Source organism: Periplaneta americana, chromosome 5 (assembly GCF_040183065.1).
Source record: "Periplaneta americana isolate PAMFEO1 chromosome 5, P.americana_PAMFEO1_priV1, whole genome shotgun sequence".
Taxonomy (NCBI): domain Eukaryota; kingdom Metazoa; phylum Arthropoda; class Insecta; order Blattodea; family Blattidae; genus Periplaneta; species Periplaneta americana.
This window is the reverse complement of record NC_091121.1, coordinates 186,448,006-186,466,075: the sequence shown is the minus strand read 5'-3', so window position 1 is coordinate 186,466,075 and position 18,070 is coordinate 186,448,006. Positions and strand designations below refer to the sequence as shown.

The following is an 18,070-nucleotide window of genomic DNA, read 5'->3' as shown; positions in this document are numbered from 1 at the left end:
ATCATCAATGTTAAGAAAACTTCCAAACAATTTATACACCATTCGAAATAGCATCCTGAAATATGGTGAAATCTCTAATATTACATCCTGCGATGCACGTATGAACCAGCTAGAGGGAGTTAGAGAGGCAGGGGTGGGATATCTAAACAATTATACATCATTTTTGGAAATGTAATTCTGGGACCCATATTTAAACTGATAATTTTACGTAGTCTACTGCTATTATATTGTGAGTGTGTGAGTGAGTGATCAGGAATTTTAAACATATTACAATAAATGCGTATTAAATTCTCTAAACAAACATAAAATCAAACACGCACTCACCAATACTATGACAGTTCCTGCTTATTCCCCTTCAACAAATTCATTCTCCTGTGAATGATAATGATAGTTGAACAAAAAAATGTTCGAAACACAAAAGTTTCTTGCACCAACTACCAGAGAGAGTTGATGACCAGGGCCGGATTTAGGTATAGTTTCGCCTTTAGGCAGTGCTAAAATTTTCCGCCACCCCCCAACTCCCACAAACAGTTTATAAGCAGATATTATACAGGTCAAGTTTAGTTTAAATTAGTTTTAAATGAAATGTTACAATTCAGAAAACAATAAATGCATGCATCTCACTTGTGAATTATAAAAAGTTTTCCTTCGCACTTTCTTCACAGAGAAAGCATTGATGATGTCATCAAAGTCGATCTGACGAAGCACATCAGACTCGATGCAAAGAAATATATTCGGACTTATTCACTGTTGAAACAAATTAAAATCATCAGTACCAGTTGCAGAAGACACAGCTCTGCAGTATATATTGACTACACCCCAACTCTGGCTACTAGCAACAGGCATCTATAATGAACACCGATCAAAATACCCCTCATTTCTCGTGAAAAACAACAACTGAATAGACTACAGTGGACTATAGTGGACTTTATGTTGTCAGCAAACAGCTGGATACATTAAGAAGATTGATTGATTGATTGAGTGTTGAAACAAGACTGATTTATGAAAGGCAGGCTGTGGTTTATTTTTAAGCATTGGTAGTATAATTATTACGAGTATTTCTTACTTCAATAGCTAGGATGAAGTAAATTGAAAAATAAACTCCAACTCTTTGCAGAATAAATCTATCGAATTATATAGTGCACATACTGGAAAATGATTAAAATAGTACTGTTGACGATATATTATATTGGAAATGTAACTGAGTTCAGGTTACTATTCATAGCGATAATAAAATAAACACACATCCAATTTGGTTTTCAGCAATGCATTCTTGTTTATACAAACAGTTGATATTAGGAGTATAATAACATGATACTGGCATTGCTATATAACTATGCAGCTGCACACTTTCCTTTTACTCTCGCCACGACCACAACAATGCGATAACAAAACAATATCTAACTTCCACAAGATGTTCAAGAACAAACTTAAGAAACGATTTACATACAAGTGTTTTGAAAACAAATTTTACTGTAAAAAAAAAAAAACAAAAAGAAAACAAACAAAAAAAAACAAACAAACAAAACAAGAAGAGAAAGAAAGAGAGAAAAAACGCTGCCCCCCTGAAATTGCCACCCTAGACAACTGCCTAGGTTGCCTAGACCTAAATCCGGCACTGTTGATGACACTTTCTTCCACATGAAATTCACATGTACCAATTGCCCTTCTATAATCATGTATCGTTAGTGCTAATTAAACCTATCAATTTCTAACCATATCTATAGGACAAACGAAGGTGTGGCTCACTTCCTACGCTGTTTCATACGTATTCAATCCTTGTGCCCACCAGATCAAACACAATAGACTCCCACTGGATAGCGGAGACCCTCACCCCTGCCTCTTTAACTCTCAATAAATCGTTCTTATGTACATCGCAGGATGTAATATTAGAGATTTCGCCATATTTCAGGATGCTCTTTCGAATGGTGTATAAATTGTTTGAAAGTTTTCTTAACGTTGAGTGATGGGCCATTGTCACACAACACAACAAACAGCAAATTATCTAAAAAGTGCACAACATTAACAAACAATACACTATCATGCACAAGGGTTATCATCCTCAAAATATATATAATTATTAAAATTAAATAAAAGGTTTAAACAGTGTTGTTACATTCTAAATTATGTCAGAATGTCCAATAAACTGCAGAACAGCTTGAAATTATCTTACTTCTTATTTTTTATTCAGTGTTTGGACGTACATTTTAAGTTAGAGAAGTTATTTAGAGAAAGAGATGAAGATTGAACGATAATGAAGCAATAATGAAATTAAAATGGGTGGAAAAACCGAAGTATCCAAGGAAACCTAACCCACAATCACTTGCTTCAAAGACTAATATAAAAAAAAAAAATATACGTCAAACAACATCCATTTCATAAGCCAACGATCTCTTGAATGATTGAAATTCATACCTAACTTATGATTTATCTATTACGAAATCATCGTATACTCCACGACATCCATAACCAACGAGCATTCATTCAAATATCTCAACAAATATGATTACACGTAACAGCAATCTTCAACATAAAACAACATTAGTTCATTAGCGAACGTTTTTCAATGAAACATATACATAACACACGAACATCAGCTACGCAAACTATCTTATATCTTACGACAATCCTCAGCTAATGATTACTCTTAAAATATCTATTTTATCAATCATCATTATAAATTTTAACATTTTAACATTATTGACAAATTTTAATCATAATTGTATATTTTATTTGTAACATGAGCTATATGTATAAAATATCCATCCAATTCATTTTCAGAATCCAAAGATTATATCAATAATTATCCTGTATTATGTCATATTTTACATAAAGCTCATGAATCTCATGTATTGCATACATACATTGTTCTTTATTCTTTGTTATTTGCATAATTTACTATTATAGGTCCAGATTATATGTTTTTTGTTATATCTGAAGATGCCCCAAACGGCGAAAACGTTCATATATTTTATTAAATAGCAAATAAACATTTGCAAGTTGATATGTCTTAAGATTGAAAATTTATTATATACTTATTTAATAATTCACCAGCCATATTGAAATATAAAAATGAATTGTAAATTACTCTTTTGAAGGACCTGAAGTGTTTGAACCAATGCATTACAGATAAAGTTATTAGTTATTTAGTTATTTTTACTTTTTTTTTTATTTTAGTAGGTTATTTTACAACGCTTTATCAACATATTAGGTTATTTAACGTCTGAATGAGATGAAGGTGATAATGCCGGTGAAATGAGTCCGGGGTCCAACACCGAAAGTTACCCAGCATTTGCTCATATTGGGTTGAGGAAAAACCCCGGAAAAACTTCAACCCGGTAACTTGCATCAACCGGGAATTAAACCCGGGCCACCTGGTTTTGTGGCTAGATGCGTTAACTGTTACTCCACAGGTGTGGACTTTAGTTAGTTTTTATTTATACATATTTAGAGATGAAACCACAATGTAACACGAATATACAGTCACTATTGCTGATATCAGCAAGACTGTTACATTTAACTTTGGGGTGGGGGACAAAGTGGGCATTGGTTAAAAGAGTTTGAGAACCACTGGCCTAGAGACGTGGAATGGAGATAAATCTTCACCCACATCAGGAATCGAACCACTCACCACTTGGTTCAAAGGACACGCGCTATATACTGAGCCATAGTGGCGGACTATCATCCTGTTCTCCAGTTGGTGATTTCGATTACAGTGTGTTAAGAGCTACTTATGACTGGTAATGCTCGTATATCACGTGTGTATAATAAAAACTACAGCAATAAATCTTGTATATGCATTAAATGGATTTTAGGAATGTATGGTATGCAACTGGGACGTAATGATGTAATGTGAGAACAGGTTTTGACTGAAATGCAATATCTTCTACCTGTTCTTTCTCAGAGATGCATAAATATAGGATGCGAGTAACAATAGTTTAGACAATGTACAAATTAGAATAAGGTCAATTTTCCATCATGAAAAGTCAGAAATTACGGTCCCATAAAACACGTAATTAATTAATTTTCAAATTTCCCCTAAAATAGGGGTTGCCCTGAAGGACAAAGTATACCAAATATACGAGTATTAGTAAATACGTACAATTTTATGAAAACTGTTTTTGTGAAAAATATTATTATTATTATTGTGTTATTAATTTACTTTATATATGTCATTTCTCAGAAGATAGATTGAATATTTTAGAGCTATCAAAGAAACAGTCTTGGCCAAAGAGGATTCAAGATTTAACTCTTCGCAGAAATTAATAAATTTTTTTGTAATCGTGCCTCTAGCACCCACTAATAACCCAATAATTTCAATAGTTTGTAACTTATACATATGTAGATAATAAGGAACAGTTGGACCATAAATTTGATTCTTCTCATGGTTGACATCTTCCGGTTGAGTTGTATTCAATTCGAAGCTGATAGAAGGATCTATTATACAGCCTGTTGTGTTGTTTTCGACATTGAAAGCATGAGTTAACATTTAAAAATATCTAATCGAAATTTATTGTGTACCAAGATGCATGTTTTAATATTCCCATTTCCTCTGCCGCCATTTCGCGAATCCCCCAATATCATGACATTATTTCCGTCCCATGTCGAAATTCTCAGCTTTGTAGATAGCACCAGTGTTGCCAACCAAATGTGCCAATACTTTTATTGTTTCGATATATTTTAATTTTAAATGTGATGAAAATAAATTATTTGTAACAGCTATTAAATACACAACACAGTCTGAGCATAATTGCTGACAATATAATTCATTTTTTAAATTTTCCATAGCGTAGTTCCAAACAGGAGGGTTGCCAACATTGATTACGTGAATATACTGTAGGTTATCATTTAAGTATATAGGCGTTTTTAAAAGCTTCATAGTAAAAATAATGTCAATTTCTGAATACTAGATACGACAGAAAAGCAAATAATAGATAAGTAAGCTTTCGCATGAGTTTCTTAATAATGCGAACATAACCACAAAATGTATATTGAGAAGTCAACACGGAGATGGAAACCTGCAGCATGACTGCGGCTGCAAAAGTAGCGCCTTGCGTGTGAACAGACTCGCAACCTCCAGTTGCAACTTTTGCTGCACTCGGGTTGCGCAGCACGAAAAGTAGCGTGCAGCACGCTGCTTTTGGCTTACGTGTGAACACGACACGCAACTTTTGCAGCTGCAGTACAAATGTTGCGCAGCAAAAGTAGTGACGTGTGACCGTACCTTAAGATATTATGTAGCAAACTTTTCTATAAAATTCAAACTGTTTCTGCATATATTGGACACTCTTGCAGAGAACAAACACTCTTTAAATAAAAAAGGATAAATGAAAAGTAAAATTAAACTACAAACCAAAACAAAACAACAGCATGCAATCAGGCGGGGGGACGCTGCGACAAAATCATCCGTTGTGCAACCCTAATGGAAATGACTCGATGCAGAGCAAGATTCAGCGCACCAGCCTGGACAGAGACACACAGACGACATCAAACAAATATGCACTCAATTCACAGCTCATTTTTCAATAACTCCTAAACTGTTCCTGGATACGTAATAAGTATTCTAATAACTAGATAGTTTTTCTGTTGCGAGATGTATTTATTTATGCAGTATATTAAATACATTGACAGTTTAGGAATAAATGCAGATTTGTCTGTAGTTTCTTCTAGTAATAGTTGTTCAGTATGTTGTGGGAAAATTAAATAGCAAATTTCCTTTGATGAAATGGCGCTATTTGCTAACTCAGACCACTACTATGAATTGACTCATTTATTTCTGTTTCTGCAAATCACAAGCAACCCCAATTCTGTGTTTATATCCTTATCTATTATACTGGAAGCATTACAAGTTTTTAAACAAAGCTGACATGGTTATCATATATACAGGGTTAGTTAAAAGTCCCGCACCACCTAAATAACTTTTGAAGCACGAGGTTCAGTGACATGAAACTTGGTATGTGGGGATAACCATATACTAAGAACTCAATAATGGTATTACCGAGTTTTTTCTATTTCCGGTTTAACCGGAAGCAACTCCAAGTCTCTTATTTTAAATAGAACACCCAATATATTTTTTTTTTATTTTTGAATAAAGCTCATTAAGAGCTTTTCAAAAAGTACCCACACTCGATACTTCTGTACAAATTCTTACTTACTTACTTACAAATGGCTTTTAAGGAACCCGAAGGTTCATTGCCGCCCTCACATAAGCCCGCCATCGGTCCCTATCCTGTGCAAGATTAAGCCAGTCTCTATCATCATACCCCACCTCCCTCAAATCCATTTTAATATTATCCTCCCATCTACGTCTCGGCCTCCCTAAAGGTCTTTTTCCCTCCGGTCTCCCAACTAACACTCTATATGCATTTCTGGATTCGCCCATACGTGCTACATGCCCTGCCCATCTCAAACGTCTGGATTTCAAGTTCCTAATTATGTCAGGTGAAGAATACAATGCGTGCAGTTCTGTGTTGTGTAACTTTCTCCATTCTCCTGTAACTTCATCCCGCTTAGCCCCAAATATTTTCCTAAGCACCTTATTCTCAAACACCCTTAACCTATGTTCCTCTCTCAGAGTGAGAGTCCAAGTTTCACAGCCATATAGAAGAACCGGTAATATAACTGTTTTATAAATTCTAACTTTCAGATTTTTGGACAGCAGACTGGATGATAAGAGCTTCTCAACCGAATAATAACACGCATTTCCCATATTTATTCTGCGTTTAATTTCCTCCCGTGTGTCATTTATATTTGTTACTGTTGCTCCAAGATATTTGAATTTTTCCACCTCTTCGAAGGATAAATCTCCAATATTTATATTTCCATTTCGTACAATATTCCCGTCACGAGACATAATCATATACTTTGTCTTTTCGGGATTTACTTCCAAACCGATCGCTTTACTTGCTTCAAGTAAAATTTCCGTGTTTTCCCTAACCGTTTGTGTATTTTCTCCTAACATATTCACGTCATCTGCATAGACAAGAAGCTGATGTAGCCCGTTCAATTCCAAACCCTGCCTGTTATCCTGAACTTTCCTAATGGCATATTCTAAAGCGAAGTTAAAAAGTAAAGGTGATAGTGCATCTCCCTGCTTTAGCCCGCAGTGAATTGGAAAAGGATCAGATAGAAACTGGCCTATACGGACTCTGCTGTATGTTTCACTGTGACACATTTTAATTAATCGAACTAGTTTCTTGGGAATACCAAATTCAATAAGAATATCATATAATACTTCCCTCTTAACCGAGTCATATGCCTTTTTGAAATCTATGAATAACTGATGTACTGTACCCTTATACTCCCATTTTTTCTCCATTATCTGCCGAATACAAAAAATCTGATCAATAGTCGATCTATTACGCCGAAAACCGCACTGATGATCCCCAATAATTTCATCTACGTACGGGGTTAATCTCCTCAAAAGAATATTGGACAAAATTTTGTACGACGTCAACAAAAGTGATATTCCTCGAAAGTCACCACAGTTGGTTTTGTCCCCCTTCTTAAAAATAGGTACAATTATGGACTCCTTCCATTGTTCTGGTACAATTTCCTTTTCCCAAATAGCAAGTACAAGTTTATAAATTTCGCTATATAATGCACTTCCACCGTCTTGTATTAATTCTGCTGGAATTTGATCGATACCTGGAGACTTGTACTTTTTCAGATTTTCTATCGCAATTTCGACTTCTGAAAGCGTGGGTTCGGGTATAAATGGCTCAGCAGTTTGTATTTCAATATCGTCCCGATCTGTACAAATTCAGTGTTGCTAAGTCAGGAAAACAGAAAAGTGTATTGAACATAAAAATAATAAAATACTCCTTCCTTAACAAAACAAAACAAAGCTAGCTCACCTTCTAAATTATGTATTCAAATTGGGAGCCCTCAGCTGCTTTACAATGTGTCACTCGATCATAGAAACCTTTTAAGAAATGATTTAATGAGGCTTTAGGAATATCTTGCACCACTTCCATTTTTATTTAGCAACACTGAATTTGTACAGAAATATCAAGAGTGGGTACTTTTTGAAAAGCTCTTAATGAGCTTTATTAAAAAATAAAAAATATATATTGGGTGTTCAATTTAAAATAAGAGAGTTGGAGTTACTTCCGGTTAAACCGGAAGTAGAAAAAACTCGGTAATACCATTATTGAGTTCTTAGCATATGGATATCCTCACAAACCAAGTTTCATATTGCTGAACCGTATGCTTCAAAAGTTATTTAGGTGGTGCATTTATTATTTTAATATTCGATACACTTTTCTGTTTTATTGACTTAGCAACACTGAATTTGTACAAAAGTATCGAGTGTGGGTACTTTTTGAAAAGCTCTTAATGAGCTTTATTCAAAAATAAAAAAATATATTGGGTGTTCCATTTAAAATAAGAGACTTGGAGTTACTTCCAGTTAAACCGAAAGTAGAAAAAACTCGGTAATACCATTTTTGAGTTCTTAGTATATGGTTATCCCCACATACCAAGTTTCATGTCACTGAACCACATGCTTCAAAAGTTATTTAGGTGGTGCGGGACTTTTAACTAACCCTGTATCAAGGTTAGATGACCATCAGGGCAAAGTGCATATCTAAACCAGGAAAAAAGATGTAGCTGATATCCGCACAAACTCTATTTCCAGGTTTCTTGTGATACACTAAAATTCAAGAAAAAAGTATATAACTATTAGTTAGCTAAGCATCTTCGTATGGTAGTACAACAATACTACAGATATGGACGAAAAGGTACAATTTTTCAAGTATCATATGACTCCCTTTATGTTCTTTGATTCTAAAATGAAGTGCTACAGACCAAATATTTATTTGATGGTTGCTTCTCAATATCTTTCCCACATATCCACGAAAAACAGCTCTGGGTATTATTGATAAATAACTGTAAATAACACTGAAGACTTACCACAAAAATGATTTTAAATTTGTAAATCACCAGTATTATTTTAATGTCTGGTTAAACTTCAGAATTCAACAAAATTTAAAATAACTTGTTGTAATTACTTAATTTAATTAATTAAATTAATTTTATAAATTCTTTGTTGAGATCGTAACAAGTCAAAAGGTTTAATACTTGCAACGAAGATGATGATGATGAATTTTATTTCATCTTTTAACCACATTCTCAATGTAATTATCACTGGGTTCAGAAACAGAATGTAGTATTGAATAATACGAAGAATTTGTAATTTTCTCGTTCTAACAGACATTAAAATACTGCTGGAAAAATAAATATATTACCAAATTCTAGCATCATCAAATATGATCTTGCACACAGAAAATACTAAAATCCAAGTAGGCCTATCAGGTATATGTATTTTCTGTGTCTGATAACAAATGCACGCACGCGCGCACAAAATCTATTTTATTGCAAGATGATACTGGATAATTCTAAAATTTGTTAATACATTAATCTCACACATACACACAGGGTTATTCAAACTACATGAACCATGTTAAGTCTCAAACATTATTGAAATAATGAGTTCTAATAACTAAGAAACATTGCAAGTTTTTATACTGGACAACAAACATCAAACTAGTATTCCAGATCATTCATCATTTCAGCCGAAATGTCAAACCTCACAGAGTCAACACCTCTCCACAATATAACATGTGTTACTTGTTAGTATCTAAGCAAATACAGCAAGCGAGGATCATTCACAAATCCCTGATGTAGTAATGGAAGAGGGTCAGTCTGGATTTTGGAGGTCAAGTAATGGGGCTTCTCGTTGAAACCACCCAACATGAAGGCTCCCATTCATGAAACTATGGATTTTCTTTATTTTAGTGGGTTATTTTACGATGCTTTATCAACATGTAGGTTATTTAGCGTCTGAATGAGATGAAGGTGATAATGCTGATGAAATGAGTCCGGGGTCCAACACCGAAAGTTACCCAGCATTTGCTCATATTGGGTTGAGGGGAAACCCCGGAAAAAACCTCAACCAGGTAACTTGCCCCGACCGGGAATCGAACCCGGGCCACCTGGTTTCGCAGCCAGATGCCCTAACCGTTACTCCACAGGTTTGGACTGAAACTATGGATGTCTAAGTATTGGTGTGATATATTATTCATACATGAGTGTATTCCTCAATATTTCTTTTTAACTAGTGGCAGGCAGACCCAAGCATCCCCATTTTGTGCACAATGCGTCGAAGCTCGTAGTTCTTCCAGCCACCATGAAGGCATTGCCCTTGATGCACCATAAGAGACAAACGACGTAACACCATATGATGATGATTAATGGAGCAATGGCGGAATACCGGTAGGAAAAACGGAAGAACCCTGCAAAAACTTACCACCAAACATCGCCTTTGTCCACCACAAATTTCACTTGGACCCACCGAGATTCGAACTCGGGTTACCACCATGGAAAGCCGACCTTCTAGTCCAGTCATGTCAATTGATGCCCATAGGCGCAAGTGCGCGCTTTAGAGCTCAGGAGAGCCTGAGCGCTTTACAGCGGAAAGGAAAGAGACAAATGAAAGAGGTGGTATATGCCGCTTGGTCGAGCTATATACAGTGATGGCCAGCACAGCTTATTATAACTGTATCCATGTTAATTTTTAGATTTGTTTGAGAAGTGTAAGTTCATTAGGCCTATAAGAATGTAAGTTTTAATTTTAATGCTCATTTTTCACAAGCTTTTTCTTATTTAAAAGGAATATTTTCTCAACCTTTTTTTTATAGAAAAGTGAAATTTTCAGATACAGGACTATTTATTTAGTAGCCTTACAGAATGTTTTCGTAAATCTAATATAGTGTATATACGTATTACTGAAGATAGTGTATTGAAAATTTTGAAAATATTCGCATGGAAATTGTTTGTAAGGAAATGAATTAACAAAGTAACTACTGTTACAAAAGCAAAAGATACGTGCCCATGTGTTGTAAAAATGTCAGCTCTATAGCTTCAGCAGATTTCGAGAAAATAATTTAATGTTCTGATGATAGGAAGTTGCTCACAAATATCACCTTAAAAGCATACTGTGGTAAGAGTTTTGTTATGGAATATTAGTTATTGTTATGGAATACAGTACCTAGGTAACTTTGCTTTGTACTGTAATATTGTTTTGATTAGTTCATTGATTACTTTTATAATGCCAAAGATACCATCAATATCAATTTCAACTTGTCATGTCATATTCAATCTCTTTTTTTGGAATATCACTTTCTTTATGAATGATGTGTTTCATCCATTAGTACAGTATAGTTGTACTACTATGGAATTTATGTGAATATTCCTTTTTAACTCTTTATTATGTTATTAACATTTAAAACACAACTTCAATATTAAGAAATTGGTGTTAGTACTTTTGTTTTACAGACAATATAAATAATAGGCATTTCAAACAGAAAGAAGCCATATAAAAATAACGACATAAAATTTCACGTTCCGTTTGAGGTTTGTGCACCACTGTTTTCTTAATCCTACAGGCTGATTATTCCTCATTCCATATCTAGCGCTTGATGCCTGCGCACACGTCAAGGTCAGAAAAATGCGCTGCTCTGATATCATTGTTCTAGTCATTCAGCTGTGTGGCTAATGGTGAGTCTCCCTCAACACTTCTTGCTGCTGATGTTTAATCTACGTGATTAAGTACAGAATGCTGTACATTAAAATTTTTCGAACAACTTTGTTGAGTGTGCTCCATTCGATTTTTAATCTGAAATTACTTTCAGGGGAATCTTAAATCAATTGGAGCATAAAAAGTTTCTGCAGCGTGCAGGAGCCATCTGAGATAGCACTGCATGAAAATATTTGGAAATGGTTTACGATTTTTTAATAACCCTGCACATGAAGACTGCATGCACCATGCCACAAATTACTGCCGCAGGTATATAAAAAAAATTATAAATCAAAATAATATCATATAGCAAAGGCATGATAAATACTGTGAACTTCTAACTACAACATCATCATCACATGATGAACACCACAACTTGTGTTCAGAAAATGTCTTCAGTTTTCAGATATCCCTTACTTACTTACTTACTGGCTTTTAAGGAACCCGGAGGTTCATTGCCGCCCTCACATAAGCCCGCCATTGGTCCCTATCCTGAGCAAAATTAATCCAGTCTCTATCATCATATCCCACCTCCCTCAAATCCATTTTAATATTATCTTCCCATCTAAGTCTCGGCCTCCCCAAAGGTCTTTTTCCTTCCAGCCTCCCAACTAACACTCTATATGCATTTCTGGATTCGCCCATACGTGCTACATGCCCTGCCCATCTCAAATGTCTGGATTTAATGTTCCTAATTATGTCAGGTGAAGAATACAATGCGTGCAGTTCTGTGTTGTGTAACTTTCTCCATTCTCCTGTAACTTCATCCCTCTTAGCCCCGAATATTTTCCTAAGAACCTTATTCTCAAACACCCTTAACCTATGTTCGTCTCTCAAAGTGAGAGTCCAAGTTTCACAACCATACAGAACAACCGGTAATATAACTGTTTTATAAATTCTAACTTTCAGATTTTTTGACAGCAGACTGGATGACAAAAGCTTCTCAACCGAACAATAACAGGCATTTCCCATATTTATTCTGCATTTAATTTCCTCCCTACTGTCATTTATATTCAGATATCCTTACGAAATTATTTATTTTTCATGTAATATTATTGTTTTTTTCTCACTGTCAGTGAATATTTTGATTTTCGTCATGATTCATATGTTTTCCTTCATAAATAAGATGACAAAACTACTACGTGACATCACAAATGATGCCTATGATGTGCCTGGAAAAACTACTATGCTTATATAGCGTCTGAATCAGATGAAGGTGATAATGCCAGTAAAATGAGTCCAGGACCCAACGCAAAAAGTTACCCAGTATTTGCTCTTATCGGGTTTAGGAAAAAACGGGAAAAAATCTCAACCAGGATTTGAAACTGGGCCCATTTGTCTCACGGTCAAGCATGCTAACATCACTCCACAGTGATGGACAGGATAATATTAAAATGAATAAAATTTGAGAGAGGTGGGATATGATGCTCGGGACTGGATTAATCTTGCTGAGGATAGGGACCAATGGCAGGCTTATGTGAGGGCGGCAATGAACCTCCGGGTTCTCTAGAAGTCATTTGTAAGAAAGTAAGGATTTATTCATCTCCAACCTTTAATTCAATAACTTGTTTATAATAAACTGTCGGTTTGTACTGTGGACTGAATTTCCTGACATTCAAGTTGTGGCTTTCATCTGAAGTGGAAACAACTCATTCACTTACCATAGACGACTTGTACTTGCGCTGTATCACCTGCCTTGTTTTTGGATCTGTGGAAGAAAATGGACAACATCACATTTTTACAACTAATGTATATTATTAGATTATTGCTTATAATGTATTACATGGACATCATAAGATAAATAATTTAAATTTAGCAGAAGCAGACACTTCTGTGGAATAATACAGCACACATTCAAACACAAGAAAGAAAGAAAATACCACTGAAAATGTATCAAGTTACTGCACCATCAAGATGAAGTATGGACTATAAAGCTGAACAATACTGCATCAGATCAACAAAGAAGAAGAAAATTGATAAAAATTAAATGTTTTTGTAGTTCTGTTGCTGGCTACATATTAATTATAAAACAAAGTATCAAGCAGAAATTAAAAATTGGAAGTATCCAGAACAAAACAATGCATTACATAATTAGTTAGAAAGCTCATGATAGGCTATACGTCTTGTCAGACTTTAGAATTACAAGAACAGTATGGTACATTTATCTGGCTAAAGGGCAGTGAAAATTAAAATCGTCATGGAAAATATGGCATGAATAAAGTGAAAAAAAGGATCAAAATATGCCAAGAAGATTAAATTTAACTTTGAAAATATTACTACTCTGAAGATAATATTATTATTATTATTATTATTATTATTATTATTATTGTTGTTGTTCTTTTTCCATGCTTCACTCTCTTTTAATGCTCTACCTGGGTACTATGCATTGGTCCACTCGAAACTCAAATATGCATCTGTAGTTTGGAACTCGCTTACAACTACTGAATCGGCTAAATTAGAAAATATACAAAGAAAATTCATATTTTTATGTTCATTCAGATTTCTGCCCATTAACTCCAGGGATAGTTATGAGAGAAAATGCTAATATTTTAACTGTCGAAACCTATATGCTAGACGCCATCAACTCGATTATCTGTTCTTTTGTAAGGTCCTCAAAGGTGATATATCCTATGATTCCTTCTTAAACAATACTAGTTTACATATTTCGACAAAAGATATGAGAGCTCACAAACTTTTCTATATTAGAAATTTAAAATTTCTTTCACCAGTCTCCAGATGCACTAAAAATGCCAACATGCATGGCTGCGAATTCGATCCTTTCAATATATATAGACTTAGTTTGCTCTTGGAAATGACTTATCATTTATGTAGGCCTATTCTTTCAAAAATAATACTTAATTTTCATTGTATCATCTCTAGTATTCTACGACAAAATCTTAGGAAACAAGAGTACGACAAATGGTGTGCGCTTCCACATAAAGGAAAAGGTGTTATTTTATTTCAAGAATATACTCCCGGAAATAAATGGATTTTTTCTAAGGAGGGTCTATCTTCCTCTGAATGGCGGGACGCAATTAAGATGAATGCTAACGTAGCACCAGTGAGAAGTCTTCATGGGAGATCCTTGGACGGTTTCCGTTGCAGATACTGCAACGAGATTGAAACCTTAGCACACGTCCTAGGATCCTGTCAGCATGGAGAACTCCTGAGAAATTCACGCCATCATAACATCCGAAAACTAATAGCACAAGCCCTTAGAAACAAATCCTTCGAGGTCCATGAAGAGGTGCACTGCGTTGCGTCTGAAGGCGGCGGAATTAGAAGAGCGGACATCGTGGCTCTAGACAAGACTAATAGTAAAGGCTTTATACTGGACCCAACTGTTAGATTTGAGATGAGCCAGACCCAACCATCCGAGGTCAACAAAGAAAAACAACAAATTTATGAGCCTACTATTCCGTATTTTCGAGAAAAATATCAGATGGAAGGCACCTGGGAAGTACATGGTTTAATGATCGGAGCGAGGGGCACCATCCCACGATCAACTGTAAACACTATCAAAACATTTGGAATCCTTGACATCATTCCAAAAATAATTACTTCAACCATTAAAGGGTCTGTGGCAATTCTGAAAAATCATTTATACGGAATATCATAATACCCCCCCCCCCTTTTCTATTCGTTAGTGTGTGATTGTTACAAATATATGTACAAATTTATTATTTCTTAAACTTAAGCTCCTAGTTCACATTTAAATTTGGCTCATCTATCTTACTGTAATCATTACTATTCTTATATGTGTGTTATTCTGTGTTTTTGGCAACCCAGGATGCCTGGGCAGACTATTTCTTGAAATAAATTATATATAATAATGTCACAGATTAGAGACGTAAAAAATTCTTCATTTAAGATGGTTTTATTTTTATTTTTTTATGCATCCATTAATTAACATTACAATTTTAATTTACTTATTTTAAATTTTGTATTATTATTATTATTATTATTGTACATTTTTAATTGTATTCAAATTTTAATTCTGTACTATTATTGTATCACTTGTACTGGGCTATTATTGGCCCATGGCTGTTGACCAGCAGATTAATATTATAAAAAATAAATAAATAAATAAAAATAAATTTATTATTGTTTTATCATTAACATCATCATTATTATTACTATTATTATTATTATTGTTATTATTATTATTTATTGTTATTGTTATTGTTATTATTAAATTAAATTTACACTGCTTAAAAGGCACTAAATTCTTTATATAACAGAATATATACTACATAGGCTTAAATGCAGGTTCATGAAATTACGAAACATTTACTTGGTGGAGGATCTCCACTGAAGAATTTACATGAGATCCAAATGCCACAGTACATGACGTCTTCCAAGTGCCTCCGATATAGCCAACTAAAATAGTTGTAAAATTCTGGCAGTCTGTCAGATTTTATTTCTGTTTTTAAGAGAAGACTACCTATAAGCAGTGAGGGAAGTGAGACGGTATGCGCTGGTATGGAATACCGCCACTGGTCTCAATGACCAGAAAACATACCGTTAGTGAAAAATGACATACATCACTGAACAAATGTGATCTGTAAAAATGTATTTATACATTTCTTCACAGCAAAGAGTACTGTTCTCTTCGTAAATCTAAACCCGTCTTTTGAAACTGTATTCAACGTGTATTTAAACATGCTTATTTGATAAGTCAACCCCTAGAATGCTTACAACGGTAATATTTCAAGTATAGAAGGCTGTGGTCTGTAGCTTGTGGTGGCCATTGTTACCAATTTAGTGACTGTCACTTTTGTCGTTGCACTTTTTATTAATAATTAAGTAAGGCACTTTGAAGCTTCGACATTATTTTAAATGATAAGTCTCAATGGACATTGCAAAATAATCTAGTAAATAACTGAAGTAACTTGAAATTATTTTATTAAGAAATGTAATGTGTTGCATAAGTTTCAAAGATTCGCATTACTGACTGCACGAAACAATTTATTGTATATATCATGTTGTTGTTGTTGTTTTCTAATGCCAGGCATTTGACAATAAAGTCATTTGACCTCTTGCACTCCAATAGTTTTCAAAGATATTATCATGACCAGCCACTGAAGCACAGATTTTGATATGTTCCGAATCCATTTCTTGGTTTGAGTTGCACAATGGGCAGTTAGGGGACTGATATATTCCAATTCTATGCAGGTGTTTGGCCAAACAATCATGGCCTGTTGCCAATCTAAATGCAGCTACAGACTATTTTAGTGGTAAATCGGGAATTAACTGTGGATTTTGATGCAGAGAGTTCCATTTTTTCCCTTGGGATTGTGTTATCAAATTTTGTTTGTTGAAGTCTAAGTATATATCATGTACGTGTGTGTTGTAAGGGAGGGGGTATGCATTTTTTAAATCGAAGTAGGTATGCCAGGAGAAAATCTTGAGGTAGCATACCGCCTCTGGTTTTTTCCCCACTTACCTCACTGCCTGTAAGGCCGAATTCATTACTGGTATTCTAATGATATGGAAATAGACAGGCAAAGGTGACTAACGAAGATAAATTTTGATAAGAATAATGATAAATTTTACCTGAATCCCTTCATTTAGGGACAGAGGACTATTACATGCTACAAAACTAGGACATGAAATATCCCCACTTTGTTATCTTTCCTTGATTAGGTTCAAACCAGCGAATCTCAGATCTAATTAAAGAGCATGATAACTCCATCACAGAGGACTACATTCAGATATAACTTGAAGAGTCATACTTAATTATCTTTGACCTTTACATTCAAAGCACCCATTTCAGAAAGAATAATGAGGTATTGTGTTTTCTTTCTGTGACAAAACTTACTGTATTCCTCCAAGACAAATATTCCGCCCTTCTGAGTGAAGCACTTGCGAATGTGGTCCAGGCGTACAAAGAACTGCAAAGAACAGAAAACTCTTCAGTATAACTTCTGCAGCACAACTACAGACACTGTTCTGCTCTGAAAAATGTCACCAAATTATTAGCATGCATCTCATGCTGAAGCAAATGAGAACACAGGTTCCGTCGTCACCTGTCCTAATGGTACAACATTAACATGCCTTGCGTACAAATTATACACTAAGAGCAAACCACTTAAAAACATTTTTGAGCCTTACACTACACCGATGGTGTGGATACATTCAAATTTACAGTAGCATACAGAATTACTTTTGTTTGTTCCATTACTTTTTTATCTGTATTCATCTCAAACTTCCAGCCGCACTTATCTGTCATTATGTTAAACCAGCAAGATGATTAATAATTATATATAATAATAAATTTTCAGTCAAATACACTTTTCAATTTGTGAGGTCAGATAATCTGTTACATCACAATATTTAGTACAAAGTCACTAATATTTTCGACTTTAAAAAGTCATCTTCAGGTGCATGAGATGCAAACAATATTTAAAAATAGGTGATAAGTTGATCTAGCAATTGATAACATGGTAAATAATGCACGTACTGGCATTTACAGTCTAAAACAGGCTCCGC

General features: G+C 34.6%; 1 protein-coding gene across 4 annotated transcripts in view; it reads right to left on the bottom strand.

Annotated features, from left to right (window-relative positions):
• The window catches only part of Rab3-GEF (Rab3 GDP-GTP exchange factor), a 265,816-nt gene that overhangs the window by 11,965 nt on the left and 235,781 nt on the right, over positions 1–18,070 (bottom strand). For all 4 annotated transcript variants that reach the window (XM_069826882.1, XM_069826883.1, XM_069826884.1 and 1 more), the window contains 2 exons: positions 17,400–17,472; positions 13,240–13,286 (listed from right to left, as the gene is read on the bottom strand). In XM_069826882.1, the coding sequence (XP_069682983.1) occupies positions 13,240–13,286; positions 17,400–17,472 (120 nt within the window). The remainder of the gene's footprint in view (positions 1–13,239; positions 13,287–17,399; positions 17,473–18,070) is intronic.